At 41.1% G+C, this 25831-nt stretch overlaps 1 protein-coding gene across 4 annotated transcripts in view; it reads right to left on the minus strand.

Annotated features, from left to right (window-relative positions):
* CPN1 (carboxypeptidase N subunit 1) overlaps positions 1-25831 on the minus strand; it is a 33653-nt gene that overhangs the window by 2729 nt on the left and 5093 nt on the right. Inside the window, exons 1-9 of one of the 4 annotated variants that reach the window (XM_038578511.1) lie at positions 23138-23287; positions 22885-23011; positions 18237-18433; positions 13041-13196; positions 11138-11320; positions 9225-9336; positions 6231-6370; positions 4919-5018; positions 2287-2405 (exon numbers count right to left, since the gene is read on the minus strand). In XM_038578511.1, the coding sequence (XP_038434439.1) occupies positions 2287-2405; positions 4919-5018; positions 6231-6370; positions 9225-9336; positions 11138-11320; positions 13041-13196; positions 18237-18433; positions 22885-22894 (1017 nt within the window). In that variant the 5' untranslated portion in view covers positions 22895-23011; positions 23138-23287. Of the gene's footprint in view, positions 1-2286; positions 2406-4918; positions 5019-6230; positions 6371-9224; positions 9337-11137; positions 11321-13040; positions 13197-18236; positions 18434-22884; positions 23012-23137; positions 23699-25831 lie in introns of those variants that run through there. The other 3 variants (XM_038578508.1, XM_038578510.1, XM_038578509.1) reach the window with 3 other exon arrangements.

Raw genomic sequence — 25831 nt, forward strand, 5'->3', positions numbered from 1 at the left:
ATCAGAGAAAGACAAATACCATATTATTTTACTCATATGTGGAATTTAAGAAACAAAACAGATGAACATATAGGAAGGAAAAGAAAAAATCAAATAAAACAATCAGAGACAGAGACAAACCATAAGACTCTTAACTCTAGGAAAACAAACCGAGGGTTGATCAAGGGGAGGTAGATGGGGAGATGGGGTAACTAACTGGGTGATGGGCATTAAGGAGGGCACATGATGTAATGAGCACTGGGTGTTATATGCAACTGATAAATCACTAAATTCTACCTCTGACACTAATAATATGCTATATGTTAATTAAGTTGATTTCATTTTTATTTTTATTTTTTTTAAGGATTTGTTTATTTATTCATGAGAGACATAGAGAGAAGCAGAGACTAGGCAGAGGGAGAAGCAGGCTCCTTGCTCGGAGCCTGATGTGGGATTTGATCCCGGATCCTGGGATCAGGCCCTGAACCAAAGACAGACACTCAACCACTGAGCCATGCAGGCGTCCCCTTAGGTTGATTTTAAATTAAAAAAAGGGGGTGGGATTTGCTTCAACGTGGATGGAACTGGAGGGTATTATGCTGAGTGAAGTAAGTCAATTGGAGAAGGACAAACATTGTATGTTCTCATTCATTTGGGGAATATAAATAATAGTGAAAGGGAATATAAGGGAAGGGAGAAGAAATGTGTGGGAAATATCAGAAAGGGAGACAGAAAGACTCCTAACTCTGGGAAACGAACTAGGGGTGATGGAAGGGGAGGAGGGCGGGGGGGTGGGGGTGAATGGGTGACGGGCACTGAGGGGGACACTTGACGGGATGAGCACTGGGTGTTATTCTGTATGTTGGTAAATTGAACACCAATAAAAAATAAATTTATTATTAAAAAAAAAGGGGGGGTGGGGAGAGAAAGTTGGTTGGGAAACTGGGAAGAGCAGATAACAGGCTGCCACAGTTACTCTTTGTTCCCTGCATCTACAAGTAGAAGTAGTTTATAATGTGTCGGAGCTAGGAATAGAGGGAGGAGAGGGATGGGGGAACTATCTAGAAATTTCAGAAGACTTTTCAGAGGATGTAAAGAACTCTTTATTCAAATCCTTGTGTTAAAATAATGGATTACAAACATGGGTTGTAAGCTTAGCATGAGGCACTGTAACACACTGGCTAAGAAGGTAGCCCTGGAGGCCCAAGAGAGGTTCCAGTGGTGGCTCCACTTTACTGGCTGTGTGACATTGGACACACTTCTTACCTTCTCTATGTTTCAGTTTCCTTGGCCATAAATGGGAATATTTACATGCCTCTGACAGAGCTGTTGTTAGGGTTAAATGAGATCATTCTGGAAAGCTCTCATATCATGTCTTCTACATATAAACCATTCAGTAAATGGTACCTGTAACTGTATTTGACTGCACAGAGTTAACAGGGAAAGGAGCGAGTGGGTGAGCGGGTTGGCTAAGCTCTAGGATTGTATAGAGAAGGAACTGGACAGAATGAGGAAGTCCTAGGGAAGAGCAGACTTGTGGGTAACAAGGTCTATAGAACTGCCTCATTACCTTTTCCTCATTTGAGAAACCTGAAGATTATTGTCAATGATCTCTGAGCTTTTTTAGCTCTTTGATCCTACTCTAATATGACCAAAGCTGAAAAGAAGGTCCAGCCGGTAGGTCAAAAAGCTCCTTGCTTCCCGTCCTTCCTATGGAAGACAGCCATAGAGAGTTGAATACTGGAGAGCCACTGGCTCTTTGGCTTAGGTGAGTGGCCTGTAAGTCTGGCACACAGGGCACCAGGAGGGGGCAGCACGCCATCTGGTGGTAGTCTCAGCTGATGGCACAAAAGCATGCAACCCTAGGGTGTCTGTAAGTGGGCAAGGTCTCTGGGATTTACAAACCAGCATTTGTTGAGGAGTTTCAGTGTATAGGTCACTGTAAACGAAATGCTTTATATGCACTTTTTCATTCCAACCTCTTATAAAGGAGGTGCTATTATCACCAATTTACAGAGGAAGAAATTGAGGAAGAGTGATTAGGTAATTTGTCCAAGCTCTGTAGACAAATGAGCCAGATTTAGAAGAAAATAGTGCTTTTCATCATTATGCTATGTTAAACAGAAGAAAGAGAAAAAGCCAAATGGAAGGGGGAAGGGCATAATAGGAAAATGAAGAAAAACAAGCATATGAGAGCAATGATTTTTTTTTTTTTTAAGTGAAAGAAGGAAGCTCAGCAGAGACTAGAACCATGCAATAGGTTGGAAGTGATCTTTACAGTGCTCTGTGAAGGTCAGCCTAACTCACCAGTTTTGGTTCCCCAGGGCCCACGGTCACAGTCACTGTCTCAGGTTCAAACCCAGGTGCTGTGGCAGTGACAGTGTAGGTGCCTGGAAGCAGGAGCCGGAAGTAATCTCCATGGTCACCTAAAAGTTACAAGAATATAACTCAGTCTGCTGATTAGAAATCTGCCATTTGGGACCTTGATATGAAAAACCATCAGAGGGTTTTAGCTGACCACAGCTTAATTTTTTAAAATAGCATGATGAAACATGAAAACAATTTTAGGCTATTTTATATAATAAGAGCATGAGCTTCTCAGCTCATAGGGAGTAGAAGTTACACTGCTCTGTATTGAGAGTATTGTGTTTAATTCTATACTCTGTATTTTAAAACAAACTCAAATCCAGGAAAGAGTCACTAGGAAAAAGGTTGAAAGATCTATGAATGTTTTGCATGATAAAGAAACCACATGAGACTTCTGTTTCAATGTTAGAAAAGCCACTGTGAAGAAATGACATCTATCTAAAAAAAATAAGAACGAGAACTATGAATTTAAATTGTAGGATCAAGATTTTTGCTAGACAGAAGCAAAACTACTGTGACAAATAGAGTTATCAAAAAAGAAATGGGCTACATTATGAAATTGTGAGCACTGAAGTAGAGAATGAATGAGCATTTCCAGAAAAGCCACATAGTTGTGCAGTGCACAACCTGCACTGATGGACATGGCTCTACACTAATGGACATCATGGCCCTGGGTTCGAAAACTAGCTTCAGTGGTGTTGTATGTGTGTAACCTTATACTAAGTGGGAGGGCTGGACTAAATGACCACTGCAGTTCTGATTTTGAGAATTCTATTTTTAATATTTCTTCTATCATCTTCTAAACAAAGGGAAAATAAAACCAAAATAAAGCTTATTTTTCTATGGCAAGGATATAGATTTTGGTTCATGACTTTGTATCTCTTTATATTTTTTTATTTTATTTTATTTATTTATTTATTGAGAGAGAGAGAAAGAGAGAGAGAGAGAGAGGCTGGGACACAGGCAGAGGGAGAAGCAGGCTCCATGCAGGGAACCCGATGTGGGACTCGATCCTGGATCTCCAGGATCACACCCCAGGCTGCAGGCAGCGCTAAACCGCTGCACCACCGGGGCTGCCCTTTGTATCTCTTTAGAATCAGTTGTGATCATGCCCTTAAAATTTCTTTTAAGTGTACAACAATGAATAATTGAAATAATAAATGTAATTAAGAATAATACAGACTATAAATATTAAGGAAGTCTCTTCTCTGTCCCCTATTAAATGTCTGTAATTTCTTTTAAAATACTTTAGCAAATGCAGTGAGTTATTATGCATATATTGGGTAGTATAAGTTATACCCCAGGGGCTGTCATTTTCTTAATTGGGGACTTACAGCCAGGAATGGTTAGCTAGCATTATATCAGAAAGGCCCAATTCCAGATACAGCTATTACAAGGGCTTTAGCTATCTTTTTATGTAATCAACACTAGATGCTCTTCTAAGCAGCATAATGAATGTCAGGCAATGAGCTTTTTTGATGGTGAAATGAGTAATTTGTTAATTTAGCATAATGAGTGTCGAAAGTGGGCTCTTCTGGGTGGAATTAGTGGTATTCAATATATATTGATTGGCTAGAATGTTTCAGAGACATTCCCTGTCTATGCATGAATAAGGTATAAAAATCTAGCAAACTGTGAAGTTCAGAGGAATGCCCAAGATTTGATGCCTAAACAGTCTTGGGTCCAGCCACTGGTATGGAGGATTCTGGCTGTCTGAGGCTCGACTCTGAGGATAGAGAATCCTGCCTTTAGAATGTTGCTCCTTTTGCCTTGAATGAAACTTTCATGTAAGATGTGCTGGGATCAACCTTTAATAATATTAATTATCTCCTTTAAGTTGAGATTTCATCCAGTTTAAACAGACTATAAGTCTGAACTGTAAGATGCCTGTGTGATAATAAGCATCAGTGCGATAAAATGTGGCTGAGCCTTGCTTGTATAGAGGTTGTGGGAGATAGACAGATTTTACCCACCCCTGAGCATTGGTAAGCTACTGCTCTACATTAAAACCAAAACATCAAAAAAAGAGAAAAAGAAAAAATCTGAGTTGTGCATTATCAAATTTGTCTGGGGTAGTTTGCAACACCTGCACCATGAGATATTCTGTAGCATTGTAGGTTTCAGTTCACTTCCGAGATCTGCCTCTGCCATCACTCTTGCCCTGCAACAAGCCTATAGAATGCACCTTGCTAACTTTTCCCTGGATGGAGATGTAGTGAAATGCCTGGGACAGGGACAAGACTAAATGTCAGTTTTATAGTCCTTTTCTTTTCAACCCCATTTCACACCGGTTTGTGAGCTACCAATAACCTCAAACCCAGAAAACACCCCTAACGTAGTTGTATGGGGCAGTGACTTCTGAATGCTGAAAAAGAAGTTACATCTTCCTAGTCCTGGCCTCTAAGTTCACTGTCCCTATGTCCATCATCCTTCCTTCCTCCTGTCTCCACCTTCAATGTCCTTGCCACCCTTACTGGTCTCACTGGCTTACAAACTGGCCTCCTGATCATGTTAGAAAAAAGGTGAGGACATGAAGGCTTCCTTCTCACCCCACTAAGCAGTGGCCACCTACCTGATGTGATGTCATGGTTAATCCCACTAACAGAAATGACAGCCTCTGCAAGGTTATTATGATTCTCATCAAGCACCATTCCCTTGATGCCCTGGTGGACCTGTAGGAAAGTTTGTAGTGCACAGTTATGACCATAAGACATGTGGTCGTTTTTTTGGGAGTCCTCAGAGCCCTTTATCATAGGTTTTTGCATTTGATCTTCACAAAGATTATGGTAAGAGTCCCTTAATTAGCTGGTCTCTCCCCACTCTTGTTCCTGACAATCTCTTCTCAACAGAGCACTCAAAGTGGTACTGTGAAAATCTAAGGCAAATTTTGACACTGGATTTGACTACTCATGCAAGCAAAATTATACAATATTTGTCTTTTTGTGACTGGGTTATTTCTTTTGGCATACTTTCCTCTGAGTTCTTCCACATTGCAACATATCTCAAAATTCCCTTCTTTTCTAAGGTTGAAGAATATTCCATTGTATGTCTATACCACATTTCATTTATCCACTTATCCATCAGTGGACACTTGGGTTGCAACTTGAGTTACTGCTACCTTTCAGCTACTGTGAATAATGCTGCTATTAATATCAGTGCACAAGTATCAGTGCACAGAGAGTATCTCTTTGAGATCCTGGTTTCCATTCTTTTGGATCTATATACAGAAGTGGAGTTGCCGGATCATATAAGGCTATTCTATGTTATATTTTTGAGGAACTACATACAGTTTTTCATAGTGGTTGAACCATCTCACATTCTCAGCAACAATATACAAGGGCTCCAATTCTCCACATGCTTGCCAATGCTTGCTACTGTCTTTTACTGTATTGGAAGCCATCCTAATGAGTATTTGATTTGTATTTCCCTAATGACTGCTTGTTGTAGTCTTTCATTGCCTGTGGCGTTCTCATCTGGGAGCCCTTTTTCCTCTAGAAAGCTTGCATGATTCTCTTTTTCACCTCCTTTAAATCTGCTTAAATGTCATTTTCTCTGTAAGGCCTTCTTCATTGGATTTGCATTTAACATGTTCTAAAACTTACTTTATTATTTTGCTTATTGTATATATCTCCTCACTAAAATATAAGGTCTATATTGGCATATAAGCCTTATATGTTTGCCCATAACCCCCCAATAAATAGTACCCCTTCTGACAGGTAATTGCTTAATAATGTTGAATGAATAAATCTGATTGGTAAAAGCAGCCCAGGTATATGGTATGGAGTCAAAGTAAAAGTCAGAACTGAGTCTCACAAAATTCCTTGCCCATCATGAGAAAACAGTTCTCTTTCCATGACCAGGAAAATTCAAGAATGGGATTTTACCTGTTCTAAGAATTGGATTAGGGCTTCTCGATTACCCAGCCACTCACGCTGTAATTCCTCTTGGCGAGGAAACTTGTTGCAACTCAGTTCCAGCGTGATCTCAAAACAGTTGGTATGAAGATAGTTAAAGTCTTGCATTCCTAAGGGGAAGAGGGCAGTGGCAGATTTGTAGAACCAGCATCCCACCAATGCCCCACCACAACTCTCCATGATCATAATTTCTTTGCTTCCCCCTCCATGACCTTCTATTCTACCTCTAGGTCTCCATTTATTTCTCTCCATAAAATCTTTCCCCAATTCTGTAATGTTGTCTCTTTACAAATTCCCTTTTGTCACCCCCATCCTCTCTTCCTCATTTCATCCCTTAAATTCACTTCTTGACCCTCATAGCATTTCCAAAGTCTGCTTGTTAGTGGTGCCTTGATAATAGACTTGCCAAGTGTGCTGCTTCTAGAGGGACAGATCTTCTCTTTGGATGATGATGTTCTTCAGATCTTGGGGGTTAGAGATAAGATGAATATCTTGCTTTCACATTCCTCCTCCTATCTGAGAAAACAGCACTAACCTGAGAACAGTTAACCCAGAAAAATGGGCCCCTAAGAAAGCAGAAGGCAGCTGGAATTTTCTTCCATCTAAGGCTTGTCTGTTTTTAGCTTCTGAGTTAATGATTTAAAAAATATGTTCCTGATTTATTAGAGTGGTATTTATATCACAAGTGTATTTGGGTTAAAAAGTATTCATCTAATCAACTTTACCTGCTCTAAGCTGATGAGCATAAGTGGCTGCTATAGAATGAGGAAAGTTGGAGAATTGTACCTCTTATGCTGGATCGCTCTCTGCAACAGAATAATCTAGAAGGCTGTGTCTTCCAGCCAATACAAGTTGCTAGGCCTCCTTAGCTTAAGTTTCAGTAGGTATGGGGTAAGATCCACCCCCTACTTCTTGGACCATGCTTTCCCAGATGATGGGAAGGGGGAGGGAGAAACAAGTACAATTTGGAAAAGTAGATTTCATATTTTAAATCGGGGGAAGGACCTATTGGTTTCCTAATGCAAACTAAATAATAATAATAATAAAGATGATAAAGTTCAACAAAATCTCCTCACTTTGTGTTTAAGCAAGTTTTCAGCCACAAGATGTCTATCACCTCCCAGTACATGGTGACTCCCTAACCTTCCTCTTCCCTACTCTTCATAAAACCAGCCATCAGCTCAGCTCTTTTTTTTTTAAAGCTTTTATTTATTTATTCATGAGACACACACACACACACACAGAGAGAGAGAGAGAGGGAGAGAGAGAGAGAGAGAGGCAGAGACAGAGGGAGAAGCAGGCTCCATGCAGGGAGCCTGTCGTGGGACTCGATTCAGGGACTCCAGGATCTCACCCTGGGCCAAAGGCAGGCGCTAAACCACAGAGCCACCCGGGCTGCCCTAGCTCAGCTCTTAACAGTGAGCTTTCTGTTAGTAATCTTTCTGTCCAGGTCATATTTGAAAGGATGGGAGAGATAGCTTCTAAAACCTGATGCCTAAAAGAACCTGACTTTCTGCTTCAGCATTTTTCCTATCTTTAGGTTCCCAATCTACAAAAGTTCATAAACAGTGAACCCCAATGTTGGGGAAGGCCTTCAGTATTGGGGAAGTCTCAAGAAAGAGAGACAGAAACCTCTTGCTGGGGGTTTCTGTTATGCTGTCAATGGTCAATGTCAATGGCAAACTCAGGCTCAAAGGAGACGGGCAGGCAGGCTACAGAAAGCAAGCACATAGCAGGGAAACTGTTGATGCCTAGGCTAGCTCCTTTGGTCATCTGTTGCTATGTAAGGCATATAGCTCAACGCTACTTAGAAAAGATCCCAATAGGGGTGTCTGGGTGGCTCAGTCAGTTAAGCATCTGCCTTTGGCTCAGGTCATGATCCTGAGGTCCTGGGCTCAAGCCTGAGTCAGGCTTCCCCCTCAGCGGGGAGTCTGCTTCTCCCTCTCCCTCTGCCCCCCCCCCCCCCGCTTGTACTCTAGCTCTCACTCTCTCAAATGAATAAATAGTCTTTTTTAAAAAGACCCTAATAATTAGGGCACCTGGGCGGCTCAATTGGTTAAGCATCTGACTTCTGATTTTGGCTTAGGTCATGACTTCAGGGTTGTGAGATTAAGCCCTAGGTTGGGCGTCGTGCTCAGTGCAGAGTCTACTTGAGATTCTCTGCCTCTTTCTGCCTCTCACCCTTCCCTGCTAGTGTTCTTTCTCTCTCTCTCTAATAAATAATCTTTAAAAAAAGATCCTAACATTAATAAGCCAGGCATTTCCAAATGCTTTATGTAATTTTTAAATTTAATGTTCACATCAAAATTACGATGCAAGTATTTCCTTCCTTCCTTCCTTCCTTCCTTCCTTCCTTCCTTCCTTCCTCCTTCCTTCCTTCCTTCCTCCTTCCTTCCTCCCTTCCTGAGAGCATGGGAGGGAGAGGGAAAAAGAGAGAATCTTACACAGGCTCCAGCATGCAACCCAATGTGGGGCTCAATCTCACAACCTTGAGATCACAACCGAGCCAAAATTAAGAGTCAGATCCTTAACTGACAGAGACACCCAGGCCCTTGCAAGTATTATTATTCTTAAAGCACAGATGAGAAAACAAAGTACAGAGAGGTTAAGTAATTACCCTGAAGCCACATAACTGGTAAATGGGCAAGCTGGGTTTCAACCCAATTTACCCTTACAGTCACAGTCTTAATCATCATTTGACTTCATTATTTCCCTCCTATGCCCTAATCTACTAGGTAAACCACCAGTTTTAAAGGACCACAAGGTGTCCCTACCTTCATTTTAAAGAATCACAAGATGACATTAAATGCCAACTTAAGAGTTCTCCATTTCTCAGATCTCTACTTGAATGCAAAATTCTATGGTATTCCTGTTGTTTTCCTGAGAAAAATGATAATTTAGAAAGAGAGATGAACCCTATTCCACTTCAGCTTGCAGCACTGTTGCACCCAGGACTCTTCTTACCCTTGCTGAGAGAATACCAGGAAGCCCCATTGGTGATGCCATCTGGGAAGTAATCCCCACAGTTCCAACCTTGGTGCATCCATCCATGTGCATAGGAGTATATCTTGGCCAGCTGTAGGTAGAGCAGGTGGAAAATGACCTGAGTATTCCCAACTCATACGGCACTGCTCATACTCAGAAGTAGGGTGACACCACGAAACCTCACTATGTATAAACAACTGATTACTTTAGTGAAAGAAAATACCAGCAGGCATAGGAAGATGGTGTGTGTGAGCACATGCATGTGTGTGTGGGGGGCATGCGTGGAGGACTAGAGTTAGAAGAGCTGTATTCTGATTTTTCCACTATCTTAAGAATAAATTTCTTCAAGTGAAAGTGAGGGGTGACACTAGATGATATATAAACTCCTTTCTACGTATACCATTTTCTAGCTGAGTTTTATGACAGGTGGGATACTCACCACTACAAGAACAAGGACGGCAAGCTTAGTTTTATGAAAGAAAACAAAGGAACAAGATAGGCCTTTGCCATGCAAAGAATTTCAGTAGTCCCTTACCCTTACCCACGGTTTTGCCCTCTGTGGTTTCAGTTACTCATGGTCAACTGTAGTCTGGAAGCAGATGATCCTTCTGACAATATGTCAGAAGGTCAGTAGTAGCCTAACGCTAGGTCACAGTGCCTACGTCATTCACCTCACTTCATCTCACCGTGTAGGCATTTTATCATCTCATATCATCACAAGAAGGGTGAATACAGTACAGTAAGATTTTTTTTAAAAATTTGTTTATTTATTTTGGAGAGAACATGAGAGAGCACAAGCACGCCTACATGTAGGGGGAGGGGCAGATGGAGAGGGAAAGAGAGAATCCTCAGACTAGGGGCTGAGAACAGAAACCAAGAGTCCGATGTTCAATTGACTGAGCCACCTAGGTGCCCCTACAGTAAGATATTTTGAAAGACAGGCCATATTCACATAACCTTTATTATGGTATATTGTTAAAATTGCTCTATTTTATTATTAGTTATTATTACTGTGCCTAATTAATAAATTAAACTTTATCATAGGTATGTATAGAAAAAATTATATATAGGGTCCAGTATTATATACAGGGAGGAGAGGAATATATGCGGAATCTCTTCAATTCTTTTTTTTTTAAAAGATTTTATTTATTTATTCATTCATGATAGACATAGAGAGAGAGAGAGGAGGCAGAGACACAGGCAGAGGGAGAAGCAGGCTCCATCCCGGGAGCCCGATGTGGGACTCGATCCCGGGACTCCAGGATCACACCCTGGGCCAAAGGCAGGCGCTGAACCGCTGAGCCACCCAGGGATCCCCTTTAATTCTCTTTCATTACTACTTTACAACAGTGGAAAAAATGAGATTACTGGAGGAAAAAATATAATAATGTATTTGCTTTGCAAAGCAATAACTAGTGTTACTCTATGAAATTCATTAATTGATCAATTAATAATTAATGTTAATTGTTATATTAGCCATACTTGCTAATAATGTATAAACTATAAAATAATCTGTTCTTTTTATTCTCCTGCTGTTTTGAACTATTATGTAAACACTTCTTTTTTTAATTTTATTTATTTATTCATGAGAGACACAGAGAGAGAGAGGCAGAGATACAGGCAGAGGGAGAAGCAGGCTCCATGCAGGGAGCCCAACGTGGGACTTGATTCTGGAACCCCAGGATCACACCCTGAGCCAAAGACAGACGCTCAACCACTGAGCCACCCAGGCGTCCCCCCTATGTAAACATTTCTTTATGTACATAATCTATTTTTCATTAATATATTCATATCACCATAACTATAACTATAATATAGTCATACATTAGACCCCTCAAATACTTTCCTGAGCCCCAGGTGCCTCTGGCCAGACAAGCTGCCATTCTGCATACCTTCTGGAAAAGCTTGTCGTCGGGCGTGGGGCTATTGGCAGTGCGGCGGAACCCTCGGACCCGATGCTCAAGGGACTTGTCATATGGGTAATTGGCCACCACTGCCCCTCCATGGAGATTGGCCGAAAGAACAAAGTTGAAGGAGCGGATCCAATGGATCACAGCCTGGGTCTCAGGTTCCACCTGTGGAGAGATGAGGGCCTGGCAGTGAAGCTGCAACCAGAGGTGCCAAATGCCCATATCCAAAAGAGTTTGTCAGGAAGTGGCCTGAGAAGATTGCGTGTCTGAATACAACAAAGAGTATCTTCCTGGATATAAGAAGCATAGAAGGGAAAATTTTGGTCTTCTGCCTGATGGTTTAAAAAAGTTAAGTGGATGGACTCTTTTTCAAAATGAAATCACATTTGAAATCTCAATATACAAAATAGCTAAAAGGAGAGCATTTAGGGCAGTGAGTGGAACTGTTTTGTGTGATACTATAACGGTGGACAAATGCCATGATCCATTCATCAAAACCTATAGAACGTACAACATGAAGAGTGAACATTAATGTAAATTATGGACTTGGGTGATGATGAGTCATTGTAGTTCCTCAACTGTCACAAATTACCACTCTGGTGGGAGAAGTTAATAATGGGAAGCAGGGGGTATGGGGGAACTCTACTTCCCCCTGAGTTTTGCTGTGAATCTAAAAGTGCTCTAAAAAATAAAGTCTATTACCGAGGACTTCTCTCAGCAAGTGCAACTAGCAGCTGCTGAGAAACTCAAAGTTCAAGGTGAAGCTGTTTCAAACAGTCAAGAAAACACACAGATTCCAACCATATAAGAGGAGAGTGAAGAGGAAGAGGTTGATCAAACAGGTATAGAGGTTAAGGACATAGAACCGGTCATATCACAAGCAAATGTGTCAGGAGCAAAGGCAGTCCAAGCCTGAAGAACAGCAGTAATGCTATCACAGAATAAACAATGTAACCATCTGAAAATGGAGGACCTTTTTTTGGGTGTTTCAAAAAGAGTAACTGTAGCTTGGTTTGAAATTTTCTGTTTATATCATTAATAAAATTACGGCTTCTTGTTAGATAAAAATAAATAAAGTCTATTTTAAAAAGGGAGAGAGAGATTGGTTTGAAGAGGGGTAGCATGGTTGGAGAGCCAGAACTCCCTGAACCTCCTTCTTTTTTTTTAATTTTTATTTATTTATGTATGATAGTCACAGAGAGAGAGAGAGAGGCAGAGACACAGGCAGAGGGAGAAGCAGGCTCCATGCACCAGGAGCCCGATGTGGGATTTGATCCCGGGTCTCCAGGATCATGCCCTGGGCCAAAGGCAGGCGCTAAACCGCTGCGCCACCCAGGGATCCCCCCGAACCTCCTTCTATAGCTAATTGTTGGTGAGCACATAGTTCATCACATGTAGGAGAAATTTCCTTATAGAATACTAGAGTCCTCTGTTGACATTACAATGCACTAGAAAGAATATTGGCTTAGGAGTCAGAAGACCTGGTTTTAATCCTGAGTCCTTCAATTACTTGCTGTGCGAGTTGTAAAACAGGGATGAATATCATTACTGCTTCATGCATTTTCCCCACAGTGTTACAAAAATCAACTGAAACACTGGCTAAGAAAGAATTTTGTACAATTGCAAAGTTCTGTGCAATTGTATAATACCACTTTCACTTTACTATCATGGCCACTAACATCAAACAGCCTGTGCACCATGAGGGGATTTTTGCTAGGAGAGAAAATGGATACAAAGAGTGGAAGATACAGTTCTTACTGCTCTGGACAGATTAACACAGAGCTGAATTAATGCTTCATTCTTGCCTGTTTAATTAATGTGAAGATTGCTAGAAGAAATTCCAGATGGTGATTTACCTGCTTCTGCATGCAAATTTGTCTCCTACCTGACTTTTCCAGTTGTCTGGAAGAGGCAAGTGGTGGTTAGGGCCTCCGTGTTTCTCATTGTAGTAGATGTAGGTGTTAAGATCCGGGAAGTTGCGGTTTAGGTCCACTCCGTTTGCATTGTTCCTGCCAACCAGATACCCAGAACTGTCTGCGCCCTAGTGGGAAAATGAAGAAATGAAAAAGGAAGGTTTCAGGCTGAATCTTATAGTGGAAGAACACTGCATAGTATTTTTGGGCATTAGCTTAATCTATCAAATGATGTAGCATTTTCTTCTTTAATTTATCCAAAGTCCCCATGGCATGGTTCAAGTTTCCCTGTAGACCACATGCTGATGGTAGAGATCCCAGGAGAAGCTCTAACAAGAGTGGAGTATTTCACAGGTGCCTGGGTGGCTTAGTCGGTTAAGTGTCTGCCTTTGGCTCAGGTCATGATCCTGGGGTCCTGGGATTGAGCCCTACATTGGGCTCCTTGCTCAGCAGAGAGTCTGCTACTCCCTCTCCCACTGCTGTTCTCCTGCTTGTGCTCTCTCTCTCTGTCAGAATAAATAAAATAGGGCAGCCCCAGTGGCCCAGCGGTTTAGCGCCACCTTCGGCCCCGGGGTGTGATCCTGGAGAACCGGGATCGAGTCCCATGTCAGGCTCCCTGCATGGAGCCTGTTCCTCCCTCTGCCTGTATCTCTGCCTCTCTCTCTATGCCTCTCATGCATAGATAAATAAAATCTTTAAAAAACAAAACAGATAAAATAAAATATTTTTTAAAAAAGAGCAGGGCATTTCAGGATAATGGGAACCCCTATTTTTTAATATAGCTTTATTGAGATATAATTTACATACCACAAGATTCACCCATTTTAAGTGTACAACTCAATGAATTGTTAGTCCCTGATGACAAAAGTTGTGTGAGCATCAACACAATGTAACTTAGGAAGATTTCTAACACCCTGAAAAGAAATCTATGCCTATCTAGTCATTCCTCATTTTTAGTCTAGCCCTGGGACATCACTTTCTCTCTCCATAGAGTTGCCTTTTATGGCCATGTCAGTAAGAGGGATCATACATTACATATTTGGCCTTTATCACTGGGCATAATGTTTTTGAGGTTCCTCCATGTTGCAGCATGTATCCATACATCATTCCTTTTTATGTCTGATTAATATTCCATTATATGGATTTACTGTATTTCATCTATTCACCAATTAAGAGATGATTATATAGCCCTATATCCTAGAGCCGCTGTAAGTTGTAACAAATTACATACACTAGGTGGTTTATCACAATAGAAATTCATTCTCTCACAGTTCCAGAGGCTAGAAGTCTGAAATCAAGATGTCAGCAGGGTCATATGCTCCAAAAGCTCTAGAGGAAGATTCTTCTTGGTCTCTTCCAGCCTCTGGTGGCTGCTGGCCATTCTTGGCATCCCTCAGCTCTAGATGCATTGCTCCAATTTCTACTCTCATCTTTTAAGGTCTTCTCCCCCCTGTGTGACTCTGTATAGATTTCTTTTTTCTTCTAAGGACACCAGTCATATTTGAGTTAGTCACCCCAATCCAGTATGATTTCACCTCAACTTGAGTGCATATATAAAGACCCGATTTCCTAATAAGGTCACAGCCAGGAGTTCCAGGTAGACATGAATTTTGGGGGGATACTATTCAACCCCACACATGGACATTTGGATTATTTCTACTTTTTGGCTATTGTGAATAATGTTGCTATGAGCATTCACATACACGTCTTTGTATGGATGTATGTTTTAATTTCTCCTAGGTAGATACCTATTAGAGGAACTGCTGGTTATAATTTAAGTCTATATTTAACTTTTTCAGCAAAGCAGATACACCACGGAAACCACCCCCAACCCCTTTATTTTTTAAATTTAGGGTCCTTGTTTATTTTTCTTCTCTGCTGTATCAACTTCCTGGGTCTTCTTCCTCTGCTCACACTTCAAATTGTATCATTTATTTGGTCATGTATTCACTCATTCATTCATCCTTTTAGCCAATCAACATTTATTTAAGCCCATCTCTACTCGAAACCCTCTGAAGGCACTAGAAAAAGAGATGATGAGACGTTATACCAGCCTTCTAGAAATTCATAATATATATGGGGATATATATATATATATATATATATATATAATTAAAATACATAAAGCAGTAGAATAGAGATTGTTCAAAGGCCCTCACAAAACTAAAATTTCATTTAATACTTTGTATAGCATTGGAGAAGGGGAATAGTGTCCACTGGAGCCCTGTAGACTGAGAGAGTAGAGCTCAAATTGGTGGTAGCTCCTGGAAGTGGGGTGACTGGATGGATGTTGGGCAGCTAAAAAGTCACAGATGTACTCCCACATTCATATCTTTAAAAAATATTTATTGTTCTTAGATTTCTCTATTTCTCATGTCATTCTGCTCATATTTGATTACTTGCTGTGTGAGTTGTAAAACAGGGATGAATATCATTACTGCTTCATGCATTTTCCCCACAGTGTTACAAAAATCAACTGAAACACTGGCTAAGAAAGAATTTTGTACAATTGCAAAGTTCTGTGCAATTGTATAATACCACTTTATATCTCATTGAGAACATAATATTTATTTAAGTTACCTTAAGTTCCCTATATTAATTCTGTTTTGAGGGAAAACATTTATATTATTTTTCAACTGGGAATTTGGTTGTTCGTTTCTATGAGATAATGATTTTCATTACATTTCCAGGAGTTTTTCACTACTTGCTTATTCAAATCAATGTAGCTCATAATTGTCCATATTAACAGCTATGTTAATTTACTTATCAGTTGATTTACCACTCACACCAGGTCATTAGGTTGGCAGGTCAGGAGTTTCCTTAATAGAAATTGCCCATAAACAGGGTAGGTGGTATACTGGTTTCCTATTCCCTCTGTAACAAATTACCACATACTTAGTCGCTTAAAACAACACAAGCTCATTACCTTATAGTTTTGGAGGTCAGAAGACTGAAATGGGTTTCACAAGACTAAAATAAAGGTGTCAACAGGGCTGTGTTCCTTCTGAGGTCTCTAAGGGAACCCATCTCCTGATTTTTCCAGCTTCTAGAGGCCACCCACATTCCTTGGCTCATCATGGTCCCTTCTTTCCTCTTCAAGACCAGAAGTATGACATCCTCAGATCTCTCTGTGACCTTCTGCTTTCCTTTTTCACATTTAAAGGACCCCTGCGATTGATTACACTTGACCCATCCAAACAGTCCAGGATATTATGAAGTCAGATGATTAGCAACCCTAATTCCATCTGCAACCGTAATTCTCCCTTGCCATGTAACATAACATATGCACAGGTTCTAGGGACTGAGATTTGGAAATTGTTCATGGGGTGGGGAAAGGGGAAATTATTCTATTTTACCTACAGGTAGCATTAAAGTTTGGTGGCCAGGCAGGTCTTCCCTGTGAAGCCATGCAGACAGGTTTCCTCTGAGTATGGCAGGTAGCTCTGGGAGTTTGAGAACCTGATGGGTCCTCTCTTGGGCTCAGGTTCAAGAGTTGCTCCTTCTGAACAAGTATACAGCTGAGCAAGGTGACTGGCTCCCCCGAGATGGCTCTAGGATTTAGAAGGCTGTCCATGATTTTCCCCACTTTCTCCCACCCCACCTCATTCCACAAAAGATGTGAACAAGTTTGATGTTCTCCAGTTTGCCCAATGGGATATTGGGAAAGGCCAATAGAAGGAAAGCAGCCAGGCTGTAGGTATTCCCCCACATATCTTTCAAATATTCCTGCTACTTTGGAAACTCAAGTCTCAAGACGTTAATGCCTCTATTCCAATTTAAAAATGTTTATTTGAGATAGTCTTGCAATTTTTTTTCATTTTTAAGACTAGATTTCACTACATTACTTTTTTAAAAATGTATTTTGTTGTGGTAAGAACACTCAAGATGAGATCTACCCTCTTAACAAAACTTTAAATGTACAATACAGTATTTTTGACTATATGTACAATGTTGTACAGCTGGTCTCCAGAACTTATCTAGCCTACTCATCCAAAACTTCATATACCTTCATTAGTAACTACCCATTTCCCCTCCTCCCAGTCACTGTCAACTTCCCTCCATTCCCTGATTCCATGAATATGACCACTCTGTCCCATACAAGTGGAACCATGCAATACCTGTCCTTTTGGTCCATCCCATTTTAAACCTACTCGAGGATAGAGCTGGGGAGGTAAGTTGAGGCAGAGGAGGTATGGAGCCAAGATGTTGAATGAAACACAAATTTGACCCTTGTAATCTACAGCTTCTGGCCAAAACAACTCAACAAATGAGAAAAGAAAGCTTTGTTCCCCCACTGGCAAATCAGAAAGGTGCACATTAACGACACTGCAGTGGGAAAACTGGAGAACAGCTTTTAAAGGAACATATCCATTGTGTAAGGCAGGTGCCTGGCTTCACCCTGGAAAAATTCTAATTTAGCAGATTGGGTGGGTGGGGGACCTAGGAATATGTATTTTAAAAAATCTTCATCTATGATTCTGATGCACAGTCACAAAAACGTCACACTGGCATTTTGAATTTATGTCAGAAAATAAAATAAAAGCCCATATACCCCTGCACAATGTAATTCTAAAATTATTAAAAAGCTGACTACTATACAAGTAGAGGAAAAAGCCATACAGAAATATAGTATTCGCTTAGCAAAGTATACAAATGTCCAATCACTATGTTGTACACCAGAAACTAATATGGTATGTCAATACCTCAGTAAAAAATAGAAATATAACCCAAAGCATGAAGAATCTAGAATTAGCCCCCGATGGTGCAATTCTGGAACAAGCAGGTTCTATTCCCCCCCTCCCCCCAAATGCAAATGGAAGTGTAGTGTGGGAGGGAGAAGAGTATTTAGGGTTTGAAGCTAAAAATTGAGGCAAGAGCCCTTCACACCGGTTATTTCCCAGTTTATGAAGCGCTGTCCCTGATACTGCCTCAACTGATCCTCACAATAAAACTGGGAAGTCAGCTGGAAAGGTGTTGAGGGAACGAAGCTCAGGGGGAGCCCACATTCACTGCCTAAGCTGCCACTGGGCTGAACCCCAGTCTCGGCGCCGTGTTGTAGTTCCACCGGCTTTTTCTCTATTCCACACGGCGGCGTTGACAGCGGGACCTAGAGGACTCATCAGAGGGCTCTGCTGTGCACAGGGCCTCCCCGCCTGGGGGCTCAGTACCTGCGCCACGGCCACCTCGTAGCCGTCAGGGTTCATGGATGGCAGGATGTGCACGCGCGTGCCCTCCACCAGCCGCACGATGCGCTGGTTCCCATTCCGGAACTCCTCGCACAGGAACTCTGCCAGCTGTAGCAGCAACTCACGGCCCAGCACCTCGTTGCCGTGCATGTTCCCCACGTACTTGACCTCCGGTTCCACTGCAAGTGCGAGAACACGCACAAAGAGAGAAGATGGGGGAAGGCTTGCAAGTGCCAAGGATTCCTAACCTTGCAGAGGGACCTTTTCCCTCTTTTTCCGTAATGAAAAAATGAAAATTTACGTTTCCATTGGGTCTTTTCCAGTGATCCCTGAGGCCCTTTTGAACAAATTACAATTGTGAATCTACAGAAATTCATGCCATTGAACTACTGTGTTCATTACTCAGTCTTCACAGAAAATCCATGAAGAAGGCAGTATTAGCCTCAGAAGAAGGGAGGTACAGAGGCAGTTGCATAATTTCTTGGAGGTCATCTCGTTAGTAAGATGGAAGTGGAAGCCCAGGTGGCATTTATGGTAGCTTGATGTTTCTCAGAAACAAATCTTTTGGGGATCCCTGGGTGGCGCAGCGGTTTGGCGCCTGCCTTTGGCCCAGGGCGCGATCCTGGAGACTCGGGATCGAATCCCATGTCGGGCTCCCGGTGCATGGAACCTGCTTCTCCCTCTGCCTATGTCTCTGCCTCTCTCTCTCTCTGTGTGACTATCATAAATAATAAATAAAATTAAAAAAAAAAAGAAACAAATCTTTTCAGGGTAAAAGTGGTGTTTTCCCAAGACCTGCTTGTATAAAGTCTAGGTTATGGAATAACAGTTCCTAATCATCCCAGTTGAAAACTTAATTTTCCTGGTACTAAGGAAACTAAAATATATCTGAGAATGCCATGTCTGGAGGCACAGAGTAGGAAGGAATCTACCTATGTCTTCTCTTTGGCTATACTAACTGTTCGATTAAAGTAAGAACTGAGGGCATAGAAAGAGCCTCTAGAACCACTTAAGGAAAATCATTCTTGACTCTTTTTAAAAGGGAGAAAAGCTCTTGTCACTTGATTTCTCCTCTACCTTACACTCTCCTGCCTCCATGATTTTTCTGATTCTGTACCTCTTCATCTCCACATTTCCAAATCCTCCTCACTATCTTTCTAGGCTCAATGCAAATGTCACTCTGAGAAGGCATTTTGGGTTCTTCCTGCTAGGAGCAAACTCGCTATTGAACTTTCCTTTAGTACTTAACATTTTCTACTCTGAATTTTACCTAATTTTGCCCATGTTCCATTTCCTTACTAGACCTGGCCTTTGCAATGTATGCACATTTTAATTTTCCTTAGGATGCAATCCACTGTATTTATCTTAGTATATCTATAGCAGCTTTTCCCAAAGGAATGTCTATAACCCACAAGGATTGTGTAGTGAATTTTCTATAATGTATATTTTTAGATCTTAGAGTATTTCTTTAATCTTAGATTATATCTTTCTTACTTTCCTTGGTGTTAAAATATCCCTTCTTTTAGGAAAGGATGGTAATAGCAGATAGCAGATAGTATTCTTCAACATCCTTGTTCAGCAAAATAAAATCTGGAAAACCTTTGTTGGTCCCCTCCAATTTTTCTTATTTATTAAAAATTTCCTTGTTAGACAAACCATTAGATACTCCTAACTCTGGGAAACAAACAAAGGGTTGCAGAGGGGAGGTGGTTGGGGGAAAGTGTAACCAGGTGATGGGCATTAAGGGAGGGCACATGATGAGATGAGCACTGGGTGTTATATTATATGTTGGAAAATTGAATTTAAATAAAATTTATAAAAAATTTTAAACTTAAGTGAAATCCAAAAGTCTGGGAACCACTGCCTTATAGAACCTAGCATAATGTCTTGCACTTAAAGGTGCTCAATATAAAACTCTTTGTCTCCACTTTCTATTCATCCAGAATAAAACCACTTCTTATAACAAACCCTGCTATCATTTTGGTTCAAGCCCCATATTCTGACACTTCGTTGTTACAGTAAATCTCTTTGCCGAACCCCTTGCATATGCCCCACCCCTTAAGTCTATTCTCCTGTCACTGGTGTCAGCAAGCTTTTTCTGTGAAGGGTCAGATCGTAAATACTTTGGTATTGTGGGCTACATTATTTCTGTCGTAGCTACTTGACTCTTCCAGCAACGGCAGACATAGTCAATACAAAAACAAATGTGCAGGGGTGCCTGGCTGGCCCAGTGCATTTGATTCTTGATCTGGGGATGAACCTGAGCTCCATCTCGGCTGTAGAATTTACTTAAAAAAAAAAGAAAATGGGCATGGCTGTGTTTCAGTGAAACTTACTTACTTCAACTGGGGACTGGGCCTTAGGCATAGTTTGCTGATTCCTGTCTGAGTGGTCTTTTACAAATTTATCCCTATTCTGAGTGCTCTTTTAAAAATTCTAAGTCAGGTCATGTCATTCTTCTGCCTAAAACCTTCCAGTGTTTGGGACGCCTGGGTGGCTCAGTGGTTGAGTGTTTGCCTTCGGCTCAGGGTATGATTCTAGGATCCGGTCCCACATCAGGCTCCCCTGAGGGAGACTGTTTCTCCCTCTGCCTATGTCTCTGCCTTGCTTTGTCTCTCATGAATAAATAAATATAGTCTAAAAAAACAAAACAAAACAAAAACTTCCAGTGGCTTCTCGCTTCACTCTAAAAGCCAGAATCTTTACAAAGGCTTAGAAGGCACCACATGATCTCCTGCCCAGTATCCCTATCACCAACCATACTGCTCTGACCTTGCTTTCCCATTGTTCATTCTGCTGGAGCCACAGAGGCCTCCTTGCTATTCCTCACACATGCCAAGCATGCTCCTGCTTTTCCCTCTGTCTACAAACATTTTCCTCCCCAGTTACAGTATGGCATGCTCCATCACATGCTCAAAAACCACCTCAAAGGAGGTTTTTCCTAAATCAGCAATGATCCCCCCACCCCACTTTGGCATTTGCTATCTCTCTTTTATTTTATTTTATTTTATTTTATTTTATGTTTTGATATTTTAGTTATTTATTCATGACAGACACAGAGAGAGAGGCAGAGACACAGGCAGAGGGAGAAGCAGGCTCCATGCAGGGAGTCCGACATGGGACTCGATCCCGGGTCTCCAGGATCACACCCTGGGCCGAAAGTGGCGCTAAACCACTGGGCCACTGGGGCTGCCCTGCTATCTCTCTTTTAAAGGCTATTTTTCCCTATAGCATCTTTTTTTTTTTTAATCTGATTCAACATGTATTACTTAGCCAGTCTTAGACCACTAGAATTAAGGCCCCTGAGGGAGGGATCTTTCTTTTATTCTCTGTTGTATATTCAGAGTCTACAAAAGTGCTTGCAGATAGTAGATTTTGTGGAATCAGTAATATTTGTGGAATGAATAATGAATGTGTGAATGGATGAACAGCTAAGTTATAGGGCATCAGAGAAGAGAAGTCAGTCATGACTAGAATAGTATGAGAAAGCTCCAAGGAGGACTTAAATGCTAGGCAGTGGAAAGGAGCATGGGAGCGAGGGGCTAACCTATAGTGTTCACTAGCACTCACAAGACTCTGCAATGAACACACAGTCCCAAAAGCACGGTGCTTTCTATGCAAGTGTGGCTTCAGAGCAAAGTCCTTATTCTCATTTAATGGCATAGATTTCCTTGAGCCAGTGCCACTCCACCCTCCCATCCCCACTGGCTATGTAACATTTTGAAGCTGTCAGAGGCAAGATCCACTGGGTGCGAGGTGGTCACTGAAGGATTGTAAGCAGGGGAATGAGAGGATTATTATGAATATTTGGGAAAAGTATTCTGGCATCTGTGTGCTAAATGGAAGGTTTAGAGAGTGGTGGTAGGTAGAAGTTAGAAGAGACAAGAGCCTAGTGCAATGTTTTAGGCATGTTGTGATGGTGTTTGGCTAGTGTGACAGATGTGGAAGGGGAAAGGAAGAAAGAGATATGAAGCTAACAGGGTGAAGGAGGAACTGATATAATTTGGATGTCACAATTGCTGTAAGTAAAGAAGTGAGAAATTAGAAGCAACTGAAATGTCTATCAATCAATAAAGTTATATACAACCATGCAATGGAATATTATGCAGCTAAAGAATATATAGATATATATTTACAGACACAGATGCTATTTATAAAAGACTAAGAAATGAGAAAAGTAGTTCTAGTATGATTCAATTTAAAAAAATATGTGAGGGGTTGTTAAACATGCATACAAAAATGTCTGGAAGGATATGCATCAATATGTTTAACAATGATTATCTCTGAGTGGTGGGATTATGGGTGAATTTTGTTCTTGTTTCTTTATCTAATTTCTATTTTAATCTAAACACAGATTGCTTTTATAATAGAAACAAACAAAAGGTAATCCAATGAATAAAACTAATACCCAAGACCTCAGGCTTTTTCCAGGATCCCATATACTATCACACTGTCATTCCGCAAAACATATCCCTAAACCCTTCCAGGTTTCCTGGCAGAACGAGAAGAGCTAATTATTTCTGCTTGTGTCTCCTGAAGCACTGGATAAAAATAGCATAACAGCATGGAAGGAAGAAGAGTAATGGGAGGGAAAGCAGGAGATAGGGTGGGAGTAGGGAAGAAGACTCACCTTTTACCATCAAGGTCTCGAGCAAACAGAACCTCTAAAGGAACAACAGACTACAGCCCGAATTGAGGTTGCAGCTTCCCAGAAGCAGGGGCAGTATGAGGGCTAAGCAGGGAGATACTTAGCACAGCTGGAGGAAGAGGTGACACTTTAGAGGTGGAAGGGTCCATGGACTTCCCCAGAAGCCACCCCAATTACTGGATTTGTAAGGGAAGGGTCCTGCCCCCATACACTCTAAGAACTGCTCAGGGCTTACAGGGTTCGTGGATGCCAGGGTAGTCGCTGAATTCCAGCACGTAGAGGTGTCTCCCCTTCACACTGCGCCCGATGCTGTAAACCCGCGTGATGTACGGGCATTCGTTGTGCACCTTGTACAGCGTCCGCACAAGGTCATCATAACGGTGGTGGCGAAAGGTCACTGGAGCGACCAACTTGAAGAGAAGGAGGAGGTGGAAGGAGACCAAGAGCAGGCCTGACATCTTGCTAGGCTTTTTCAAAGAAACCCACTAAAATGGGCTCCACCTCTCCCAACAACTAGTCAAAATCTAAGGGCCAAGAACCAGGTCTTCCTAGTTTCCTGCCAGTAAACAGCAGTGTGACAGATCCTGACAAGAAAGTTCAGAATTGTCCCGTTCAAAGCTGGAAATTATGTAGCTCTGGAATAGCCACTCATCTCCCCTCCCCCATCACTACTTCTAATCTGGGGAAACCTTTTGAAAGGTTTTTGTACTCCCCCAGAATGGGTAGTTTCACTGATTCTGGCTTACTGATTAACTGGACTGTAAACAGGCTTCAATAAATAGTTGCTTATAACCCTTTGGTTCCCAGAGAATTTTGAGAAACTTGGCCTGTGCTTATTCCCTACATTACAATTTGAGATGTATTAGTTAGGATTCTGTCTGTTTCAATCAATCCCACACACTGCTGCCAGATTCTTTCTGAAGCACACCTCTGTCTTGTCTCCTTTCCCCTCAAACATCTTTCAACAGATATCATTGGGAAAATGAAAAGATGAGCCACAGGCTGGGAGAAAACAATTAAAATTCATAAATATGATACTATATCCAGAACATGTCAAGAACTCTTACAACACAATAATAAAACAAACAACCCAATTCAAAAGTGGGCAAAAGATTTGAATAGACATTTCACCAAAGTAGATCTATGAAGAGCTTATAATAAAGCACCTCTTAAATATGGTCACCATTATTGGTCTTAAGGAAATACAACATAAAACCATAATGATATATTACTTCATACCCACTAGAATGGCCATAGTCAAAAAGTCACAATAACAAGTGTTGGTGAGAATAGGGAGAAACTGGAACCCTCCAATGGGAAAATAAATATTATAGACACTATGGAAAATAGTTATGTAGCTTCCTAAAATGTTAAGTATATACTTACTACATGACCCAGTAATTTCACCCCTATGTATCTACCCAAGAAAATGAAAACATACATCCACACAAAAATTTGTATGTGAATGTTCATAGCAGTATTATTCAAAATAGAAATTAGATTGTACAAGTTTGTAAATATATTGATTTACAGCTTCATTGAATTGTATATTTAAAGGAGGGAAATTTTTTGGTATACAAATTATATCTCAATAAAGCTGCTTTTAAAAAAAGAAATAAAAATAATGACGTAAGACCCTCCCTCCAAAGTTAACTATAAATTTACCAAATAGGCAAAAAGTCCACTCTGGGTACCTATCCAAGAGAACAAAGACTTGCACATGAGAATGTTTATAGCAGTCTTATTTATAATAGCCAAAAGATAGAAACTACCCAAAAGATAGAAACTACCAAATATCTATCTACCCATAGATAAATCAAATGTGGTATATCCATATGATTGAACGCTGTAGCATGCATGGATGGACTCTAAAAACACTACGCTAAGTGAAAGAAACCAACATGAAAAACCACATATTATATGATTCTGTTTATATGAAATGTCCTGCAAAAGTAAACGTACAAAGACAGAAAGCAAACGCATGAGGCATCTGGTTGGAATGATGAGGATGTTCTAAAACGGGATGATGGTGATGATCACACAACTCAGTAAGTTTGCTAGACATCACTGAGTTATACATTTAAAATGACTGAGTTTTATGGTATATAAATTACACCTATTTTCAAAGAACAAAGTTTCAGTGGATCTTCATGTTCTATGGTATAAAATACAAGTGCTTCAGCCTGGTCTTCAGGTCTTTTGTACCAGGCCCAGTTGTGACTTGCCATCCTGTTCCTCAACCCAGTACAGCCTCGCCACATTGCCTACTGTCTTCTGAGGATACCCTCATTGCCTGCCTTCTTGCTTTTTTGCTCGTGCTGTTTCACCTTAACCCAGCTCCCAATCTTGGGACTCCCTCACTTCCCCTTGCAATTGCTACTGTAATCAGTCTTATTGCTTTGCCTGTTATGTACTCATCCATGGTGCTAGCTCTTACAGTTAGGACATAATGTAGCCCTGCCGACACCCTGTTCCTGTTCTCCAGGATGATTGTTAGCCTCTAACCCAGAGCCTGGCACAGGTGCACACTTGTTAAATGAATGAACGAATGAAACTACTGTTGACTTTTCCTTTGTATCCAGCTGCTCTATCTCTAGCAAACTTTTCCAAGGAAATTCTATGCTTATATAACCTGTCAGTAAAGATCACAATTTCCTCTTAGATACATTGGGTGAACGCTATTTAGATAGGCCAGTCTGATATGGTCCAGAGGGTCAGCTTAAGATAAGTACCAAATCTGTAGTACCACAGGGTTGCCGCCTTACAACCCTTGCTAAATCCCTTAGTATTCTGATGAGATCCTGACACCCCAGGTAGTGAATCAAGACAGAAGGCTGTGAAGGCATTACTAATGCTATCACATACTAGGCCCTTTCTCTAGGACAATATCTACTGTAATTACTGAAGGCTTGGCTTGGTGGCCCTCAGA

The sequence above is a fragment of the Canis lupus genome, chromosome 28 (assembly GCF_011100685.1).
Source record: "Canis lupus familiaris isolate Mischka breed German Shepherd chromosome 28, alternate assembly UU_Cfam_GSD_1.0, whole genome shotgun sequence".
Taxonomy (NCBI): Eukaryota; Metazoa; Chordata; class Mammalia; order Carnivora; family Canidae; genus Canis; species Canis lupus.